Below are 23,461 nucleotides of genomic sequence, written 5' to 3'. Positions count from 1 at the left end.
TGCCTTCAACATCAATCAGTAGTAGCAGCAGCAGCAGCATCATAACCCCTTTCCCATTTGTGTATTGTCTTTCCCCATTATATCATAAGCTCCTCCAGGGCAAAGATTGTCTTTCTTTTTTCAAATTTGTATCCCCAATTCTTAGCACAGTGCCTGGCAGATAGTAAGCTCTTAATAAATGTTTATCATATCATATCATTATCCCCAGTCCACTGAGCTCAAGTCATGTTTAGGAGCAAAAGAGGGGCATGATGATAAATGTATGATGATCAAGTCCTCTGGGGGAAAAAAATGTACACACACTTTGAAATTTGATCTGCATTGTTAAAACTTTCTTAAGTCTAGGCAACTAACAAAACAATAAATCAAGTCCTGCTTTGTATTAATTGTCAATTTCTGAGTAAATGTTCACACTGAAATTTAACATTTGCCTTTCAGAGCTGGCTCCAGCAGTCTCCTAAGTATAATATTCTACATATCATGGCAACTTAATAGATTTGATGTGCCATCTGATTTACAAGGATTTAGACTAATATTACTATAGGGCAAAAGGTGGTCTCGCCTCAGTCCCAAGTGATAATCTTTAGTAAATAGGATTCATATCATCTTCCTGAGTATACTATATCAAGTATAAATCTGGAAAGGTCTTGAAATATTTGTAATAGAATTTGCATCTCTTTCTATTTGGAAATTAATTTTTAAAAAACTATACTTCCTTCTTAAAAGAATTTAGGCCACTTAATTTTTTCCCTTTTATTTAAAGTGATAAAGAAAAGCTAAAGGTTAAATGGCCCCATTTTCCCACAACCAAAAAAAAAATTACATCTTGGTTACTAGAATATTCTGACTGCCTCCCACGTTCCAATGTAGGACTCTTAGTATTTGGTGCAATCAATATACAGTAGAAGCTGCCATCCAGTCTTCTTCATATAATCTACAGAAATCAGGAAACTTTGGAGAAAGCTTTGGATCTAATCTGTAAGTAGCAGATGAGTGTGAAAGAAATTCACAAGTTTATGAATACATGCAGGGCCTAGTACATAGTAAGTAGATGCTTAATAAATGCTTGTTGCCTTAACTGTATGCTAAAGAGCCTACACAGATTGGTTTCAGTTCAGAAAGGGAAAGTAGGAAATGGGCCATTTTAATTTTCAACAGGAAAGAAAATATTCTTAGACACTTTTATGGGAAAACAGAGGGGGAATGGAACAATTTTCTGAGAAGCTGACAAACCGATGAGATGGAGATTATGTTGTCCTTGGGAGAGTGTAATAACCAAACATAAAATGAGAGTGATGAAGTCTTCTGGTAATGAGAAAAAGCAACCGATCACAAGAGCTAGTCTGTGAATATTTTATTTCACCATTGACAGGTCTGTTCAAGAGATGCTTTGAGTGTTTCATCATGACGCTTATTTGATCCATGGCAGCTAGGAGTAAGATTCCACCTACGCATGTACTGCTAAGTATCTTCCTACATACTCATGGCTAAATGACCCATGACATTGGGTGCATATGACAGAATAAACTAATAGTCTACCTTCTTAGGATTGTGTGTGGGTGTTGATACTTTAAACATAAATCTATGAAGTGCAAACTTTAAGTGGTGCAAAGATGACTCAGAAGTTTCAGAATGTGTAAATATGGTGCGCAATCTAACTCACCACGTCACTGAAAGTTCACCCACAATCAAATTAGCTTGGGTAGATGACCAGATTGTTTGGGTTACCAGGAAATACAATTAAGTTGCTGATGAGAAAAATTCCTGGGTTCATATTTTAAAGACTATCAAATGTGGCATTAACATGTCAGTTTTATGGGCCTGGGGAGGAATTTTATAACATTTAGTATTTGTAATAATATGCAAACCACTATCATTTCCTCAATGCAGAGTTTCTAGTTGGCTTTATGAAAATGCTGCATCATTAGAAAATTTGAAGGGCCAGCGCTGTTTTGAAGTAAAGACTGTATTTGCTCATTTTAAGAATAAGAACTTCAAAAGGTCTTATTCTGGGTAGATTGTACCAATTTAAAGAAACAAATCATCTGCTCTATCATGCAATAAACTGTTTTTAGATGCTTACTGAAGCATGAAAATTTATCAAGTACAAAGGCATGAAGGGTGAAGAGAGGCGTTCCCTTACTGAACAGTACCTAGGGGAAAAATAAGCAGGAAAAGGAAGGATGGCGACAAGAAATTCTTCATTCTTGGATATTGAAATTAAAGTGAAGGGTTCATAGAACCATCATCTTCAAGTTGGAAAGGGCCTCAAGGATCGAGCTGGTACAACCACTCCTCTTTACAGATGGTGCAACAGGATCACTGTGGTGCAACCACTTCACTTTACAGATAAGTAAGCAGGCCCAAGGGGTTAAATAATTGTCCCAAGGACTGAGAGTTCAGAGGCCCTCTAAAATTTAGCACTCTCTCCACTGCACCATATTAGTCTCTTCAACATGTACATTATTCTCCTGAGGTGAAAGAGGTGGAAAAAATTTTTTTTAATGCAAATGCAACAAAATACCTTAATTCTTGGTTAAAGAAAGTGTTTATTTGGCAAGTTATAAGACTCAACCTTCAACATTTTGGGGTGAACATTTTGAATGTACATCATCTAAGGGAATTAATACTTATTCTCTGCCCTGTCCCCCTTCTTTTAGAGGTCAGGTAAGAATAAGCAAAAAAGACTAAAGGAAGATAAGGTTTAAATGCTTTGTTACCCTACAGTACCTCCAAGAAAAGACTCTGGCCTTTAAAATTCTTAGTTTTTCCCATTCTCCATGGTGAGGTGGTGGCAATCTTATAAATTCACTAAATGAGTAAATGGTAAAAGGTTTGGTTTTAAAATTAATACATTAAAAAAAACCTTTTGGAACATAGTATTCAACTTTCTGGCACTCCAAAAAATTTCAGTGGTGATGAAGATAGCTTTAATCAGATGCTTATAAGCTGATAGTTTAAATGAAACATTTCCTAAATTTCTCACATGCACAGGTGGGACATACTCTGACCTTTAGTTAAGCGGCAGCTACCATCTTTGGTCATATGCTTCAAGCTGTTGTAAATACTAAATGTTTGCCAAATTCTTGCTAACTTTAGCTATTTCCTACTTAATGAATCTGTATCCTTTAGTGAACAGGGCTGCTAGATCATTCCAGGAGTGCAGGAGTTTCTTAATGAAATGATTCACTTCTGAAGACCTAGGTGCAGTGTTTAAATGAAATCTTGATCAAAATTAGTCTAGCAGCAAAAATACTCAACAGAATTTACTGAATATCCATGGTCAGCAATGGCCTATACTAGGAAACATAAAGTCTATTGATTTTTTTTTTAAGGAATCAATCTCTAGATACTAGGAAACTTACTGTTTGGACTAATAGATGTGAAACAGATAACTAGGAGTTGGAAAGGCCATTTAGTGAAAAATATTCAGTTTGTCTTAAAAGCTAGAAATATATGAAATGCTAAAACTTTTTTTAAAAACTACAACAGGAAGCATTCTTTTCATCAGTGGACAGGCTCAATAACTCACGGAGCTACAAACTTCACATGGTAAAGGTCATATACTGGGGCACTAACCCTCTTGAGTTGTGATACTGAAGTAACCGATGGAATTTGTTTGGAGGAAGTACTCTACAACATAGTGAACTTGCTAAGACAACTGAATCATATTTACAGTTCAAATAAAAATATATATTATATGCTTTAATGTATAGCAAATTTAATACATTAGTGTTTACAAAATAAAAATTATACTTTACTGAAATTTTTCTTGTGAGGTGTTCCCCTCATCACTACTTGAAAGATCAGCATACGAAGCTAACCAATCGTACATATCTATGTATTCAAAGAAGAAATATTTTGGTCCATGCACACCTTCTGGTCACAGGCACTGTGACAAATATTAAAGGGAAGATGACTGCATCTTTAAAAAAAAAATCTGTTGCTTACTGTCTATAAACTTGAACATTAATATTCAGATTTGTTGTTTTGTTTTTTTTTGTAACCTCACAAAATCTCTCAAAACATATTAGAATACGTGAAACGTTTCATGAAACTACTCAGATACTAACCAGTGCTATGGCTAATATTAAAAACTGAAGAAACATTCTATTTAAATCCTACTTATACTATTTCCACAAACAGTGAACAAACACAACCTCAAACTGGCAACAAAGTTGAAGCATACATAAAAAGCTTGGCCAATGGTCAAAACACTACATACAGTACAATGAACCATTTAGGGAGGAAAAACCACCTTTTAATAATAGAAAAGTTGTTGACTGGTGTTTCTACTATAAAGCTGTTCCACAAATCAAAAGTGATAAAACAATTATACACATTTACAGCGATCAGGGACTACAGTGCAGACACCTCATTTAACACTGGGCTGACAAATTTTAGTATGATGTACATGATGACTGAGTAATTGTTCCATATCTACAACGCAGAACTGAATCAGAGACAGAAAAGGTGCATTTCGTGGGACACTCCATGTTCTCAACTAAGGGTTGAGTTACTCTGTAACAAGCATGGAGATCTGTCTACTACCCATGAACTTATGACTCTCAAACCAATAAGGAAAGTACATTTTGGTAAAAGCCCCATTTGTATTTTATCATGGGGAGAGGATTCAAATGTGAAATTCTTATTCTTAAGCACATAGGCAGATATATGTTCTAAGCATGTGAATATGCTATATATATATGTATATATGCATGTACATATATATATGCATGCCAAAAGTCTTACGTTAAACTGTGGAAATTAAAAACAGAAATGCATTCAAAATATTATTACTTTCAAGACAAAAAAGCATTTGAAGAAATGAAGGTGTACCAAAAACTAAACTGCAAAATAAATAACAAATATAGGTATCCACTAAAAGCACATGTAGAAAAGAATGTCTGCACAGTGTCTCCAGTGATTGGTAAAAACATAGCATCACTTGGGCAGGAGGGCACCTCCTAATGGAATCTAGTCTCTCACATCCAGCTCTGCAGGCAGAGAAAGATTTCAAGATACAGAGGAAAGTTGTTTCAGTAATGGTATACAGATTTGGCCATTAGTCATCACATCTTTATCACCTTGTGGATGAACTCCTTCTGTGATCCACATTAGTGCTCTGAAACATCCATATTGAAACCGAGCCATTTGCACATCAGTCTATCTGTCTCAAGTTTTCTGTCCAAGGAAGATATTTCAACCTTTTTTTTTAAATGCCTTAATGGTTATGCTAAGCAAAGGCCAATGTTGTAGGTCATGTCCATATGGCAGCCACCATATTGATGTTTCTGGCTTTTCCCTAGTACTTGATTAATATTTAAAAGTACACTGATGAAACCAGTAAAATGACATTACATTAATAAATGTCATATATATATATACATATATATCTCCTCTAAAACAAGCTTGGCTTTGTCAAAGGTAATAGCCACTCAAACTTCCTTCATTAAAATATGAAGTACTTGTTTTCCATTTTCTCAGATAAAGTAAACTTGCTGTTCACCTGTCACTTTAATTAGCTTTCTTTCCTATAATCCCATACATTTCTTAATTCTGATGTATAACAATCATATTTATGCTAGATACACTTAAAGTAGACATTGAAATTTCAAGTAAAATAAACTGTATCCACATCTACTGGACTGAATACATATCTCAACACCTAGAGTTTACTTTTATAAGTTATACAAATACATTTTACATTCTTAAATAATGGATGCCTACAATATTAATTTGTAAGCTTCCCCACATAATGAAACAACTTATACAGGAATGTGTATTTACCGATATTAATGTTCTAGATTGTGATGTTTTGGCTATCCCTTCTCCCCCCACCCCCCTCCCCACTCAGTTTCCACAGACTAATGTACCAGTCCTTAAGCTTTGGCTATGAAATCTGTTTGACTTGAATGAGGCAACATTGGTTATTAAGGCTTGTTTTTATATTGTAGCTTTATCCTCAGATCTGATGTCATTGTTTTCCAAGGTACAGTGGGAGAATCATGGCTATCTTGTATCTTCAGGCTCTGTTTTTATGACTTTCCTTTCTAAGTTAAAAGCTGAGTGAGGAAAATCTTTTAAAATCCCAAGGCTTTCTGCATCAAAATGGAAACAAAGAAAAATGTAAGTATTGGGATCAATGAATCATTCAATAACTATATATATCAATTTTAGAAAAGAATACAAATGCTTACATTAGGATCGTCATGAAAAATGCAATTTAATAAGTTATTTATACGACACTTTAAAGTTCAATGGGTCATTGATTTAGGTCAAGACTAACACCCCTCATTCTATAGATGTGGAAACTGAGGACCAGAAAGATTAAGTGTCTTTGCCCAAAGGCATCAAGGTAAAAAGGAGCAGGGTAGTATTTCACTCCAAATCCTCTAATCTCGAATTTAGCCTCCCTCTTCTCACTGTACCACACTACCTCTCACATTTTATACACATTATCCCATGGAAGCATCACCATCATAATGCAGGGGGAGGTATCCCCAAAACTAAGGCTCAGAAAGTTCAGTAATTTGTCCAAGGTCACAAAGGGAGAAAGTGTGAGAGGTGGCACTTGAACCTTGGTCAGCCTGACTCCAACTTCAATATTCTACCCAATCCATCATGCCATCTTTCTAATCCATGATCTCTTTCATTTATCTAACGGGCTATTTTCTTTCAAAAAGAAATATAAGACACAAGAAAACTGAATGGTAATACATAATTACAAAAAGTTTCTGGTCAAAAACATATGAGAAAAGTTGAAAACAAAATGAGAGGAAAACCTTTTGCTGAATGAAATATAGGAATATTTAAAAGATTTTCCTAAATACACAACATGAAAATAAGAGATCTAGAACAAAGGAAGAAGGTCTCTCCTTCCTTTCCTAATTAAAAAGTAAACTTAACAATGAGCATTCAATGGAATAATATATGTATAATACGCTTCACATTTCATACAAAGATAACATGAAATCTTTAATTTAATACTAGGATACAAGCATCCTAGAAATCCCAGAAAAAACTACTAGGTATTCTAAAATCATAGAACTCACTATACAGAGTTTCCTGAAATATACAAAGGTTTTCCGACCAGTCAGTAACTCCTTTGTTTTGTTTTCTATCAACCCCTTAATATAATTATGTCTACACAAGGTACAGAAGAATATGTATCTATATCGATCCAAGACATACCTAACCAAAGATATATGAGCTGTTTCTATTTAGAAAGCTTTTCACAGAATAGGAATTAGGGCAAAATGTTAAAAAGAAAAAAAAAAGCCCTTTAAAGAAAGCAATATCATTTTAAAATGTGGTGGAATCCATGAGAGTAACAGGAGAGTTTTAATCTCCCCAATTTCCTTATGGCATTCCCAGACTCTTATTAAGTGATTCGCTTCCCCTCTCCCTGAAAAAAATCCAAGAAAAAAATTACAAACAGAAATGACAGTACACAGAATTAACTAGGGCTTTCTGTCTTACTGGTATCTGCTTATAGTAGTGTGTACTGAGAGTGAATGGCTCACCTCCCTCAATATCAAATACCAACAGCATACCATACACATATACTTACTTCAAGGAACACATGTACACCTGACAAGTTAGACAGAACTCTTAATTTTTGTCATCTTAAACACATTCCCATCCCCTCATTAAGTCACAGTATAATTGCCATGTTATGATTTTTCTAGTCTTTAGTTTCCTCATCTGTGATATTATAGCGTTGGAGGAGGCCAGGTGACCTAAAATTCAATTTGCAATTTAACTAGATGCATTCTCTTTTTCTGATGGAACTTCAATTAGCAGTGGAATCAGCTCTTTTAAGTATCTGCTTCCCCTAACTAAATGGTCAGTAAACTCTGATATACAAACAAACACTTAAGTGAACTAGCATTAATTAGGAGTTGCTCATTAAATAAATTTTGGTACTATGAATATCTCCTTTTCATTCATCTGCTTGGGAGATTTAAATACTTCTACACTAAGTTTTCTTAACATATGGACACATATGTAAATGTGGAATTCCATATCACTTTAAATTTATGATCCACATAAGCAGAATAATTTATTTTTGATAGGCTCTGATTTCATCATATAGGGAGCTTCAGGTTAACAATTCCCTCTCAGTGCAAGTTGGCACCATTTCATCAATTTAGTGGATTAGAGAATTACCACTAGGGACCCTGAAAATTTAAGTGATTTTTAACCCCTGGCTTCCTGACTCTCTCCACCACTACTTCTAAAGATATAACATTAAAAATAATGAAATTAATGGTTAACTTATCTATGTATGTAACCATCACTAGAGAGCAGCTGTATCAACACATAAAAACCATAAACTGTCATATCCAAAATCTTGTCTCTGCTATATATATGTGCCCTTAATTTGCAAATGCCAAGATGTGATGATTTGTTTTATTTTACTTGACAGATTTCCAGAAAAAAAAAAACAAAACAACCTAGGAAAATAATCAAGTGATAATTTGAGGCATAATTCTGGTTTATGATTTTTTTTTAAAAACAAGAACTTAGAGATAAGTGAAGTTCTTTCTCATCATATCCTTTATTCTCACCTGATGACTGAGACTTGGCCTCATTACTGGAATACAGTCTGCTCAGCTCCCCGTCCATCACAAAATGTGGAGGCTGTCTATTTTGTAAACTGGACATTCGGAGATTCAAGGGTCTTTCTCCTACTGAAAAAAAAAACCAAGAAAATACAATAAAAATTATATTAGGCAAAACCAGGATTCTTTTTATTAAAAAAGAGTTTTAAAAATGAGAAGAAATGTTTAGAACTACTACAGTTTTCATTTTGTTTGTTTTTTAAGGACAAAAGTGACACCAGAAACTTTTTGACAGTAGTTGTGGGGAAAAAAATCATAATTATTTAAAAGGGGGGAAAAAATCAAATTCATTGAGCAAAGATAACTTAAGAGCTAGAAGGAAGTCTAGAGACCTCTAGTCCAACACTGGGCAAGCGAGTCATGGAGTGGATAGAGTGGCAGCCCTAGAGCCAGGAGGACCAGTTCAAAGCTGGCCTCAGATACTTACAAGTTGTGTGACCCTGGGCAAGTCACTTCACCCTGTTTGCTTCATTTTCCTCATCTATAAAATAAACTGCAGAAGTAAATGGCAAACCACTCCAGTATCTTTGCCAAGAAGAACCCAAATGGGGTCCCAGAGAGATGGACATTACTAAAACAGCTAGACAACAACAACTCATCATCATTACCACCACCGTCATGTAAAAGTGAGGAAACAGGTCCACAGAAATTAAGTGAACTGATCTTCTCTATGGGTAGCAAAGCCATGATTCAATCTCAAGTCCTCTGATTCTTTTTGCTTGACCAAATTGTCTCTTCTGCAGGATTTTACCAGATTTTGAGAAATAAAATTCTGTTCCATGTGCTACAAATTATTAGATTTTTTTTAACAAACTTCACAACAAAGGGGATAAAAAATTGCGATTCCCAATCCTTATTACCATATTTTTAAAAAAAAGTTTTCCTACTTAAGGCATTTTCTTGCTATAGCTCTTCTCAAAAAGGTGTCCTAATTTTCAGTGTACTGCAAAGTCCTGCAAGTGGCATCAAGCCAAATGTAGTTTTAAAAAATACCAGTTTGTTCCAGTGAGAGACCACAAGAATGTGCTTAAGAGAATAAGAGTTCAGAGATATGACTGAAAAATGGTACATTCCAAATTATATACTCTCATAAATCAAAACACATTTGCAATTCATAATACTACATTTTTCTTTCCTGATTTTTTTTCTTCCAGAGGTGCCAACAGACTATCCATGAAAACTGAAGCTTTTTTTTTTTTTAGTCTCTGAATAGATGCTTTACATCTGCAGTGAAAGTTCTTTCCCACACTATTCTTTAACCTCACTATAAAAAGGATTCTTTTCATTTGGCTACCCATGACCTCCACATGCTGCTATCCCTTCTTCTGGGATTCTCTCTACAGATACACTAAGTTGGAAGCTATATGTGTTTCATTTAAGTCTACTCATTTATTTTAAAAGCAAACCTGTTAGGTCTAAAATTAACAGTTCTCAAGGAAAATAATTTTTGGTTACAGCCACTGAAATACTCAGGTCTCTGACTTCATCCAATTCCTAAATTTACAATTCTTCATAAGCCTGTCTTCATTACATATTTATTAATATTAAGCCCATGACAGAAAAGAAAGGCACAGTGAGACTTCAATGAAAACCCTTTTGTAATATACAAGAAATAGAAAAGAATATCTTTCCCTCCGCATCTGATGCTCAGACTTTCTTCCTATAATATGTAGTATTTTGTTTCTTAGTTTGGAAATGTAGTTAAAGAAAGCACGGTCTTAGATAGGAAGAAGCTTCTTGCTGGACTAAAACAACAACTATAGTAGATGAAAGTGTAGCAGTGATGGACTCACAAAAAAATGACAATGGCTCTGAATCTTTGGAAGGAAAAGACAGGAAAACGTTGCACAAAAATTACAGACATGAGACACTTCACTCTTAGGAATCCTCTCCCAACTTCCCTATTTTACACCCCACCCCCCAAATCCCACACTTTAGTTTCTTTCTGAGAAAAAGAAAAAAAATGTCTATGTCCTATTCTGATGCCTCGTGCTGAGGTGTATATAAACCCTAGATCCTTAAAGGCCAGCCTGGCCACAGGGTGATATTTTTTTTCTGTATCTAATAGTCATTGCCAATGACCCTTTATCAGGTCGAATGAGGTTATGATTATATCACTGGAAGGGGTATCCAGACAGATGAAATCATTAATCTTTAAAATAAGATGTAGTATACTACATAGATCATCTTTTTAGAAGATAAGGAATTTTATGTGTGCCATTGAATAAAACCTAATTCATCCTTCATATTTGTCCATCTTAACAGACATGTCATACTGCTTTGGAAACAGCCACCATATTTCCAAAGAAATTAAAAACCAACACCCAACAGGTTTCACTGCTGACTCTTTTTTTTTTTTAGTCTAAGTAATACTGTCTTTTGGTCCTTCTTAGAAAAATGGGTATTCACTCTGGCCAACAAATCTTTGGGTGAAATAAGCCATCTCATTTATTCTTATTCCATTCATTAAGTCTCCCTTTCTCACCCACACATTTTACAAGATCTACGTCAATCATATGTGTCAGATAAAGTTGGAGAATATCAAAGGAAACAAAGAAAATTTTCATATCAATAGATAAATGAATCCTAAAAGCCTAAATGCCAAGCCTTTATTAAGCAGCTTTTTCTTTGTCTTTGTAAAAATGGAACAATTTATGAAAAATAATTTTAAGTAAAACCTCTAAAATATCATTTGGAAAATAAGACAAATTACTCCTGGCTATAATATCATGGCAGAGTAGCATGTCTACCTTGTCCATCAGAATTATCTGCTATTAAGCCATTTGGACTGTGCTCCTCCGAGCTCTGACGGTAAAGTCCCGCAGACAATCGCCTTTCCGCATGTTGTAGTCTCTCATAACCAGCTTGGGTGCAAAGGAACTCCATCTGTTTTGCCATCACCTTTTCGGGCTGCTAATAAAGCAAAAATAAAATCAGTGACTAAAACTGTCTAGATCAGACTCTTGAAAGGTTTGAAGGTGCCAATTTAAGACTCCAAAGCAAATATATTTTGCATTCATTAAAATAAGTTCACACTTTCATATATCATACACACGCTCGATAAATATGCATGCATGCCTATATTATCATGCTACAACACACCAAATGGATTTTTGGCAACCAAGCTGTCTTCTAAGATCTATAAAAAGAATTCCTCTTCCAACTGAAAAGCAAAAGGTCTTAGGGATTGTGGTACAAGCTACTTAGCCCCCTTTAAAGACTCTTTTCCTAAGAAATCTAAATGAAACAGCAGCATCTGTTAGGAGCTTCTTCCAACACAGAGGGTGATATCCTGGCATTTTTATTTTGGGATACTACACGGATTCTGAAAATAGAGAAGGACATTATGGCTATAGAGAGAAAAGGTGTAAAACTTCTATCTACAAAAATCAGCCCAATTTACCTCTCACAGACATTAAACAATACAGAATGACACTGAACAGCTTCCACACTGCCAGAGGATATTCACTTTCTTTATGGAACAGAGCAGGACTGAAGCATTTCCCTAAAAACTAACAATAGTTCTGATCTAAAGAGCACTTTGCAGTTTACAAAGTGCTTGATATCTATCTCACTGGATTTCACAACAACCTTGTTAAGAAGGTGGCATATAATTTCTGCAGAGGAAGAGAGCGAGGGCTTAGCAGAGCTTCTGGTACACAGCAGGCACTATCATTGAATTAAACTGTTTAGAGACATTAAACTATTTGCCCAAAGTCAAACAACTTGAGATGGCCCAGCTTTGAACTGGAAAACCTAAAACCTCTGATTTCAAATCCTATCAAAACACCCCACTTCCTACAGCTAGGAAAAATGTGTAGTTAGCTTGCTAGTAGTTTTTCCAAATCTTTCTTCCTGCACTGTCATAAATAAAAATTAATTATGTTCCAGGTGGTTTACCTTTAATGTTTTGCTGAGGAGAAAACAGTTAAAATCAACCTAATATGAATTTACCTAAAATACTGAAATTAAATAAAACAGTAGTATGTGTGATGGAATTTTTGTAAATAATGTGCTAAGTAATGAAATAAAAGTCTTGGTTTTCAATACAAAAATACACAGTTGAAAGTCTTGCAGAGTTTTGTAGTTTTTCTCTGAAAATTACTGAATACCTTCACACAAGGCACTAAGAAAACTTCAAAAACATTATATACAGTAACAGCTACAGTGTGCAAGGACTGTTTTTGATAGAGTTAGCCCTTCACAGAAAGGCAAGTACCTAAAACATTTCCAAAGGCCTCAAGATGCAAAATGCCATTCACATTCAGAGAAAAAACAATGGAGTCGGAATACAGAATGAAGCAAACTATTTTCTCCTTTGTTATGTTTTGTTTTGTCATGGTTTCTTCCATTCATTTTAATTCTTCTATGCAACATGACTAATGTGAAAATGTATTTAACAGGAATGCATGTGTAGAACCCATATAAGATTGCAGGCCATCTGAGGAGGTAGAGGGAAGGGAGAAGGAGAAAATTTGGAACTTATAGAAGTCATTGCTGAAAACTAAAAACAAATAAATTAATAAGTTTGGGGAAAACACGAAAACTTCAAAAATGGAAATATTTTTCTTGCTACCTACTGCATCGCCTCTGAATTATGTTAGGCCACAAGTACAAAAATATACAATTAACAAGTAACTCAAAGGGAAAAACATACACTCCAAACATGTATATATATCCACATGCCTAGAGGCAGTGTGGCCCAACAGGTAGAAAGCTGACCTTTGAGCCAAGAAGACCTGGGGTCAAGTTCTTCCTCTGATACATAATGGCCATAGGACCCTGGGCAAATCAATTATTTCTCAATGCTTTTGGCAATTTTTAAAAATAATGTTTTATTCCCCCCCCCAATTACATGTAAAAACTATTTTTAACATTTAAAAAAATATTTTAAGTTCTGAATTCTATCCCTCTCTCCCTCCTCTTACCCTGTCCTAAGACAGTAAACAATGATACAGGTTAAACATGTGTAATCATCTAACACACTCCCACATTAGTCATTTTGTGGAAGAAAAATCAAATAAAACAAAAGAAATAGAGAAAAAGGAAGGAAGGAAGGAAGCTATCTTCCGTCTGTATTCAGACTCCGTCAGTTCTTTCTTTAGAAGCGGATAGCATTTTTCATCACGAGTACTTTGAGGTTGTCTTGGATCATTGTATTGCTGAGATATTGCTAAGTCATTCACAATTGATCATCTTACGATACTGCTGTTACTATGTACAATATTCTCCTGGTTCTGTTCACTTCACTTTGTATCAGTTCATGTAAGTCTTTCTTTCCAGGCTTTTCTGAAATTATCCTACTTGTCATTTCTATTACAATCACATACAACGACTTGTTTAGTCTAGGCAACTTTCTAAGATTCTATCTAAATTGTGAAGGAACCTTCTTGCACTGGTAGAGCAAATTTCCACACCTGGGAGTTCCCTTTAACCAATGTAATCACTAGTCCAATCTATCCCTATGCTATTTATACACTTATTTTCCTATAACCTTTAATCACAGAATCTCAGAACTGGATGGGACTTCAGAGACCACCTAATTCAACTCATCCCTGAAAAAGAATCCTCTTTATTATATAACCGACAAGTGGCTATACACACACACACACACACACACACACACACATACTTTTTGTTTGAAGGTTCCTAGGAAAGGGGAAACCTGTGGCAGTCCATTTTATTTGTGTACAGCTCTTATTGTTTGCAATTTTGTCCCCAAATCATGCCTACATCTTCCTCTCTGTAACTTACACGCACACCCTCACAGGCCAGGTAGAACAAGTCACATTACACTCTTCTACATGACAGACCTTAAAATGCTTCAAGTTCTGTTTCCCCTAAAGTCTTCTCTGCTCCAGATTGCAGATCCCCAGATCTTTCAACTGATCCTCATATGATATGGCAACTAGATGGAAGAGTAGATATGAATGCTCTACCTGTCAGAAAGACCTGAATACAAATCCAACTGCCAACACTTAACTAGCTATGTGAAATATGGACAAGTCACTTAAACCTCTCATAGCCCACAGTTTTCTCATGTGTTAAATAGACAAAATAACAGTACCTACTAAACAAGATATACACGTACATACGTGTGTGTGTGTATATAAAACTTGCAAATCTTTAAGTGCTATATAAATGCTAGCTTAATAATATCTTGAGGTCATTCACCATGCTGACTGTCCTTCTCCTTTCTAGCCTATCAATATCTTTATTAAAATATGATGCCCAGAACAGAACACAGTATTTCAGATGTGGTCTGAGCAGGGCAGAATACAAAAGGACTATGACCTCCTCAGCACTGAGCACCATACCTCCCATAATTCAGGCTAAGGTCACATCAGCTCTTTTGGTCAACATTTCATTATTGATTCATATCGAGCTTGTGGTCTACTAAAACTCCCAGATTTTGTTTTATACAACTGTCTTTCCACTATTTACTTTAAGATGCAAAATCATAGCATGAAACACTAAATATGTCCCATCAGCATTTCAATGGAGGAAAGAGATTAAAAAAAAGGAAAAGGTTCCACATGTACAAAAATATTTAGAGCAGCTCTTTTTATGGTGGCAAAGATTTGGAAATTGAGGGGATGTCCATCAACTGGGGAATGGCTAAACAAGTTGTAGTAAACGAATGTAATGAAATACTATGATGCTACAAGAAATGATGAGCAGAATGAGAAGACTTATGTGAAATGATGCAAAGTGAAATGATCAGAACCAAGAGAACACTGTACAGAGCAACAACAATATTGTATGATGATCAACTGTGAAAGACTTAGCTGTTCTGATCAATACAATGATCTAAGACAATTCTGAAGAACTCATGATGAAAAATGTTGCCCACCTTCAGAGAAAGAACTGATGAATTTTGAGTGCAAATTAATGTATACTTTTTAATTTTCTCTACTTTTCTTGTTTTTTAGTGTATGGCCAATATGGAAATATATTGTATTGTATTGTATGATTTCACACGTATAATTAATATCAGATTGCTATCTTTCTCAGTGGAGTGAGGAAGAGTGGGAGAGAGGAAAAGAATTGGAACTCAAAATTTAAAAAAAAAGTTAAATAAATAATAAGCTTGTTTTGAAAAATAAAAAACAGGCAACAACAAATATGTTTATCATTGTCATTACGATAAAATGCATTGATTTCTAAAATCAACTTGGAAAAATTATATTCATATGAAATGTCAATTTCACTAGAAACATCTAAGTAATTTAAGGAGAAACAAATACATGAGATAAGGTAAAATAATGACTAAAATTGCACCACCTTTTGACCCAGAGATCCTCCTGCTAAGCATATGCCTCAGACATAGGAAGGAAGGTCTTATATGTGCCAAAATATTCAAAGGCACACGTTTTTGTGGCAGAGAACATTAGGAAAAGAGCAGATGCTTGTTAATTTGGGACTGGCTACCAGGGGTAGGGAACTTGTGGCCTCAAGGCCACATGTAGCTCCCCACTCCTGGGCTAAATAAATCATGGTACATGAATGTAATGGAATATTACTGAGCCATAAGAAATGAGTAATATGACGAATTCCAAGAAACATGGAAGATTTATATAAAATGAGAAAGAGTGAAAGAAAACAGGGCAGCTAGGTGGTGCACTGGATAGTGTGCCAGGTTTGAAGTCAGAAACACTCAAAATTCTAAATTCAAATCTGGCCTCAGACACTTCCTAACCGTGTGACCCTGAGCAAGCCACTTAACCCTGTTTGCCTCAGTTTCTCCATCAGTCAAATGAGCTGGAGAAGGAAATGGCAAACCAATCCAGTAATTTGCCAAGAAAACCTCAAATGGGGTCATGAAGAGTCATATGTGACTAAAAAACAATTAAAAATGAAAACAGATCCAGGAAATCAATATATACAAGGCCTATATCAATACAAAGAGAAAAAACAATAAAACAAAATTGAATACAATTTAATTAAAATGACTAAGGTTGACCCCAAAGAAGAGTTTATGAAATGTACCTCCTTCCTTTCGCTGGAGAGGCAGAGGATTATGCATGGGGAATGCTGAATATGTTGTCAGAAGTGGGATTTGTGTTAGTACTGAACTATTTCTCCTTTTTAAATTTTTTTTGCAAGGAAAGGCTTTGGGCAGGGCAAGGGAAGAAGAATACATTTGCAAATGAATGTGACATAAAAACAAAAGGTATCAATAAAACAAACATCAGTATGATGGGTACAAAAAGAATCTATGATGTCATCAACTTGGGGGGTTCCTAGTGTGGAAACTATTCACCAATGTAAACTGCAACCTATGATAATGGGGCAGTGTGCAACATTGGAAAGAGCTTTGGATTTTGGAGTCAGAGGCCTTGGCTTCAATCCTACATCTGTCACCACCTAAGTGATCCTGGGCAACTAACTTTACCTCTCCAGGCCTGAGTTTCCTCATCAATAAAATGAGGAGTTTGGACCAGATTACCTCTAAGGTGTTCACCAGTTCCAAATCCATTATTCTATGAACCGAGGAAATGGTTTGAGGGACAAGCAGTTAAAGAACTTGCCCAGGTCACATAGCTAGTAAGGGTCACAATAAAGATCTGAACCCAGGTCTTCCTGACTCCAAGTCCGACACTCCATTCACTTTGCCACACAGCCTATAAAAAACCCAGCAGTGTGTGTGTGTGTGTGGGGGGGGGGGGGGGGGGGGGGTGTAGTACTTGCTCATCAATAAACATCACTTTAAAATTTAAAAGTATGGTCAGAGTATTTACTATACAGTTTACGATACTTTAAATAATACTACTATTATTCTTTCTTTTTAAAAGTTTTAGGGCATGAAATCATTGAAAGCAAGTGACTGTTCTGCCTTTACACAGCTAACAGTAGCTTGACTCTTTGGAGTCTTCAGCCTTGAATCTTCAAAACTACAAAGACTGTTTAAGTAGAACCAGATTAGATTCAGTTCATAAATTTAACCAAACTAAAAGGATGTGATAGATATCTTGTTTATACAGCTGTGGATCGGGGTAAACTTTAGATGCAACCAGAAATCATTTCAGTCATCAAAACTTTAAAACCAAAATTAACTGATGCACTTGCTTTTTTTACTAATCATCATTTCTAGGGAAGAAAAAGTCAATGGCTACCAAACTGATGGTTTTCATTACCTGTGAATTAAGTGCTGCAAATTCTTCACCTTTAGCTTTGGCCAATGCTAACTGAACTTTTACAGCATCCTGCTGGAAAAGGGTCTGTACGGTATCCTGGAAATCTGGGAATCCATCCTATTAACCAAAAAACAAACAAAGTTAACGGCACAATTCATCTTTTTCCATGAAAATATCTATGGGCTGTTCACAGAAAATCATTCATTAACTTCTTGTTTTTGTTTTTTTTTCATCTTAGTTCACGGAATGCACTATGTATAGGGCACAGAGAGCTTAAGTGAATTTCCCTGCAGTGGTAACTGGTAAGTTAGAGTTAAGACAGCAAGAGTTTAGGTATCAGTATGGTACTTCAGCTCATTTAGTATCCAGGTTTCATCCCAGGAATATTCTATCTAATAGAACATTAGCTACCATGTTAAGTAAAACAACATCATCAAGGATAATTCTACAAGAATAATTAATTAATTTGCCTTGGCATTTCTAATGTTACAGTGGAGTTTGACTACAATGTATGAATGATATGTAATGTATGTGATTGATGCCAAAGAAAGAAGTCACTTGAGATAATCATAATAAACAAATGAAGAGTAGAAAGGCATTGTGGTATAGTAGAAAGAGTGCTAGATTTGGAGCCTGAGGACTTGGGTTCGAATCTCACCCCTATCACTTACTACCCAGCAAACGTTGGCTAATTCAGTTAACCTCTTGAATCCTGAGTTTCATTATCTGCAAAGTAAAGAGTCTGGACTAAATTACCTCTCTGGTCCCTTCAAGACAAAAAGTAAGTTCCCAAGTGACCCAGTCATCACTAAGAATTCAAAAAAAAAGTTAGCAATAAAGACAATTTCCAAAAAATATTGGCCCTCAAAGGATGGACATCTCAGGATGAGTAGGAATTGACTATGGAGAAAGCACTAAAATAAACATATCAAGATCAGATGTGTCAATGACAATAATACTGTACATGAAAAGAACACCAGGTGTTAAGTAATATGGATTCTAGCCCAAACTATCATCAATGATTACATCCAATGTGTAAAACACCTAACCCCTGAGTTTTGGGTTTTCACAACTGTAAAATTCAGTGATACTTGCCATCTTACTGCTCTTCAAGTACGATAGGGAGAAATGGAATGAAAGCACACGTTAAAAATGAATTTTATCTCTCTCATCTCCATGTCTTTTCACTAGCTTTCCCTCATGTTTGGAATTCTCTTCCTTTTCACCCTCTAACACCGGCTTTTTTCAAGATTCAGCTGAAATTCCACCTTCTGAAGGAGACCTTTTCCAGTATGCTTCCACCCCCAACTTTGTACGTATGTAGTTGTTTACATATTGTCTTCCTCATTCCTTAAAGGAAGAGATTGTGTTTTTGTCTTTCTTTTTTATCCCCAGGGCCTGGCACATAATGATTTTGTTGGGTTATTTTCAGTTGTATCTGACTCTTTGTGACCCCATTTGGGGTTTTCTTGGCAAAGATACTGAAGTGGTTTGCCATTTCCTTCTCCAGCTCATTTTACAGATGAAGAAAATGAGGCAAACAGGGTTAAGTGACGTGTTCAGTGTCCCTTAAGTGACTTAGTAAGTCACTGTCTGGGTCCAGATCTGAAGAGGGGGGACATCCTGCCTCCAGACCTGGCACTCTATACACTGTACTACCTAGCTGCCCTATAGTAAGTACTTAATAAATACTGATCAACTGACTGGCTCTAAAGAAACCCACTCTCCCTACCTCACTGGGATGCTGGGAGGACTGAATGAAAACGATCGTGAGTATGTTATGAAATGTCAAAATTGCTATTTGGGTGAAATGTGATATTATTATTAACAATCTTGCTCTTTGAAAGCCTTGCCTTCCCCTCTCCACTATCATTAACAAATCTGCCTTCACCTTATTTCTCTTCTTGTCATACTCCTACTATCTTCTGACATTCATGGTGACTCGGCTCCCCTCAGAAGACACTGGCTCCTTGGCCATTCTTTCAACTACTGAAAAAAGACTTCCTCTCATGCCTACTAACACACTGTGTAGGGAAAGATGGAACGTTCCTTGTTTGCCATTGGCACTTCCAAGCTCTCTTCTGCTTCCATCATTCGACAGCCTTTCCTCCTGGGACAATCACTTTTTCCATACATACATATGTACACACACACATATGTGTGTATATGTATCACCCTATATAGTTCCTTGTAACAGTTTATCTACAGATCCTAAATTATTATCTCTCCTTCTCTAGGAGTTCAATACTCTCCTTTTCTCCATCCCAAACCCTGCTTTATACTAAAGGACTTCAACAAACACACTGATGCTACCCCAAATACCCTGACCTTTCAGTTCCTCAATCTACTTAACTCCCATGGACCATACCTTCACACATAGTAATGGTCATACCCTCCTCATTATCACTTATGAGTTTTCACTTTCATGACCATCTCTTCTGAAATTCATTTATAACGTGCTATCATTCCATTTCTCCCTATCCTATACTCCTTTCAAACCTGCTCTTCATCCACACTGTGGATGCTTCCAATGCTTCTACCCTCAGGACAATCCAAGTCACTGCTCCTGCTTAAAGCCTCAAATTCTCTCCTTCTATATCTTGACCCTAAAGTTAAACAGCTAAACTATAAATTGTTTTCTATTCTTGAATCCTTTGTCCCCTTGTCCTAGTGTGGCTCATGCCATACCAAACCCAAATTCTGGATTGCTTCTCCCATCTGCCTCTTCTTTTTCTTAAATTCATCCTAGTGAACAGTGCCAGACTGACTCCAATAAACATGTTATTGAATCCCAACTGTCCCCCTTCCACTGCAGCAACCCTTTTACTCTTCTCTAATCAGTGAACTCTCTTTAATTGTTGTTCTAAACCTCTTCTTTCCTTCAAGCTTCCCACACCACCCAAACCCTATTCCTGCTTATGGGAACCTCACTTTACAGTTTAAGAAGAAAACAGAGACGATCTGCCATGATGTCTCTTTTCCCCTACTCTACATCTCAAGACTCCTTGACGTCATCTCATATTCTCACTCACCTTATTCCTCTTTTATAAAGAGGAGGCTCTCCTATTTACCAAAGCCAACCCTTTCACTTTTACATATTTTTAAATATTATTTACATATTACCTTCCATTCCCTCTGGCAGTTTGCCCCTTCAAAATTCCCTCTTATTTTTGTTCTCTCCCTTTTTCTTGGTTCCCTGTTCCCTATAAATAAACAAGCCCAGGTTTCCCTAGCCTTAAAAATTTGACCTTGACCTTATTATCAAATCATTGCTTTATATTATTCCTCTTTTTCACAGCCAAACTTTTAGAAACTCTTGTCTACACACATTGTCTCCACTTCTTTCTCAACCCTTTAGAATCTTGCTTACTAACCTTACTGCGTAACTGAAACCACTCTCTCCAAAATTACCAATGACCTCCTTTAGCTGACAAATCCAATGTCCTCTTTTGATACTGTTGACTATATTTGCTTCATAGATACTCTCTCTCAGTTTTCCTATGGATCTGCCCATTCCTCAGTCCCCTTTACTGGATCATCCTCCATATTCCACCTCCTAACTATGAGTGGATCTCAAGGCTCTGTTTTTGGGGCTTCTTCCTTATACATACCCTTTAACTTGGTGATCTCGTCAGCTTCCATGAATTCAATTATCATCTCTATGCAGGAGACTCCAAAATCTCTTTGTCCAGACTTACTCTCTCTCGTGACCTCTGGTCCCATCTCTCCAACTATCTAATGTATATTTACATTTGGATGTCCACTAGGTATCTCAAATTCAACATGTCCAAAAGAGAGTTCAGAATCTGTCTCCAGAACCACCCCTCTTCCCAAGCTCCCTATTTTTCTTGGAGATAGCACCATCCTTCCAATCACTCTGATTTGCAACACTGGAGTTACTTCTGATTCTTTATCCTCTCTTTCTCCTATATCCAATCAGCTGCCAAGTATTGTAGGTTCTATCTCTACAAGATTTCTCACATCTGTCCCCTCCTCTCCATTCACGTGATCACTATCCTAATTCAGCCCTCACCCCCTTGGGCCAACATTATTGCACTAGTCTCTTAAGTGGTCTCCTTGCCTCAAGCTTTTCTCCTCCCTAATACTAATACTCCCTCTACTTTGCTGCGAAAGTGATATTCCCAAAGCACAAATCTAATCATTCCCCTGAAAAAAAAAGTTCAGTGGATCTCTAGTATCAGCTGAAAAAAATATAAAGTCATCTCTTTGTACTCAAAGTGCTTCATCATCTGACTCCAGCTTACCTTTCCAGACGTCTGCCATACACTCTACATTTTAGCCAAACTAGACTTCTTGCCATTCCACACACATGGCATTTCATCTCCCCAAGCTTGTTCAGAGTTCAGCCTATGTGCTACCTTTTGTTAATGCTCCCTCCAAAAAATTTTTGCAATGAGGAAACAGAGGTTAAATGAGTTACTTAGGGTCATATAGTCATACAGTTATTAAGAGTGATTTGAAATCAGGTCTTTCTAACTCTAGGTTCAATGTTCTATATACCACACCATATCACATAGCTTTCGAAGGTAAATATCAGTAGTCCCTCATACATATTTTTATTTACTTATGTGTACATGTCGTTTCCCTGATAGAACATCAGGGTAGAGGGCAGAGACTCTTCTGCATTTGTCTTTCTATTCCAATACCTGTCATAATACCTACTACATGGCAAACAATATTTTTGATTTATTATTCTTAGAAGATAGGACCATTTCAAAAGGGAATGGGAATGCCACTACACTATCCATATGTGAAATGTTTGAGGAAAGAGTTGCCTCAAAACAAACAAATAAACAAAACTATTCAACAAATGGCATACACATAGTAATGGATCTGTTTGCCAAGACCACCACCACACATATTTCTGTCACTGTTTTCTCCAGCTTTCTATATTATTCAAGATTCCATTGGTAGAAGAGCTACGTGGGTTGGGCAGCTGTCATTCTGAAATACAAAAGGACTAAAATATCCAAAACTCTAAAGCTTTAGAAATAAAGGGATAAAGAGGACACAAGAATCTAGACTCTTTTCCAGTTTTCATCTCCAGTGCTGAGTATATCTTTTACTTATCATTTGTTTTTTCATGCTTCTTCCTAACCCTCCCCACCCCCTTCCACTCAGCCCCAATTATCACGTATATCAAGCTGCAGGCAATTTGTTTTGGTGCCATATTCATGCTCCTGTAACTAATCACAGTTCCCTTGCTTTAGGCCTAAGTCCTGGGAAAATAAAAGCTCCGGGGTGGGATGCATGTTCATGACCTAATTACTCTCATCCCACTGGTTTCCAACCCCATTCCTCCCCCTGTCTTTTCCCAAAACGCTAGCAGAAAGCCTCTGTTACTTCTAGGCTGCTGCTCAGTGGTCTCTAGAATGGCTTCTCAGAGCAGATGTTCTCAGTCCCACATGTGTTCTATCCTTTTTTCTACTCACACTTTCTATATGACTAGCAGACTGTAGTGCTTCTGTTCTTCTGATCCAGAGGGGGAAAAATCCACATCAAATCATACTAGCTTTCTTTTTCAACCGGCTTAGTAACAGGCGTAGGTGGATGCACTGCACCCTTTTCCCTCCCCCCACACAACTGGAACCGCTTGCAGATGTTTCCTGAGTCTTTCTTCTTCACGCCCCAATTTCCCCAGGGGATGCCCCCCCACTCCCTGCACCCACTGAAGTT

General features: G+C 36.5%; 1 protein-coding gene across 2 annotated transcripts in view; it reads right to left on the bottom strand.

Moving 5' to 3' along the window:
- Positions 1-1,339: 1,339 nt before the first annotated feature.
- Positions 1,340-23,461, bottom strand: part of NAB1 (NGFI-A binding protein 1) — a 58,805-nt gene continuing 36,683 nt past the window's right edge. The window contains exons 5-8 of one of the 2 annotated variants that reach the window (XM_072612688.1): positions 17,765-17,881; positions 11,378-11,537; positions 8,574-8,696; positions 1,340-6,101 (exon numbers count right to left, since the gene is read on the bottom strand). In XM_072612688.1, the coding sequence (XP_072468789.1) occupies positions 6,013-6,101; positions 8,574-8,696; positions 11,378-11,537; positions 17,765-17,881 (489 nt within the window). In that variant the 3' untranslated portion in view covers positions 1,340-6,012. Of the gene's footprint in view, positions 6,102-8,573; positions 8,697-11,377; positions 11,541-17,764; positions 17,882-23,461 lie in introns of both variants that reach the window. The other variant, XM_072612687.1, reaches the window with a different exon arrangement.

This window comes from Notamacropus eugenii, chromosome 5 (genome assembly GCF_028372415.1).
Source record: "Notamacropus eugenii isolate mMacEug1 chromosome 5, mMacEug1.pri_v2, whole genome shotgun sequence".
Lineage (NCBI taxonomy): Eukaryota > Metazoa > Chordata > Mammalia > Diprotodontia > Macropodidae > Notamacropus > Notamacropus eugenii.
The sequence above is the reverse complement of the archived record's forward strand: the minus strand, read 5'-3'. Positions and strand labels throughout refer to the sequence as shown.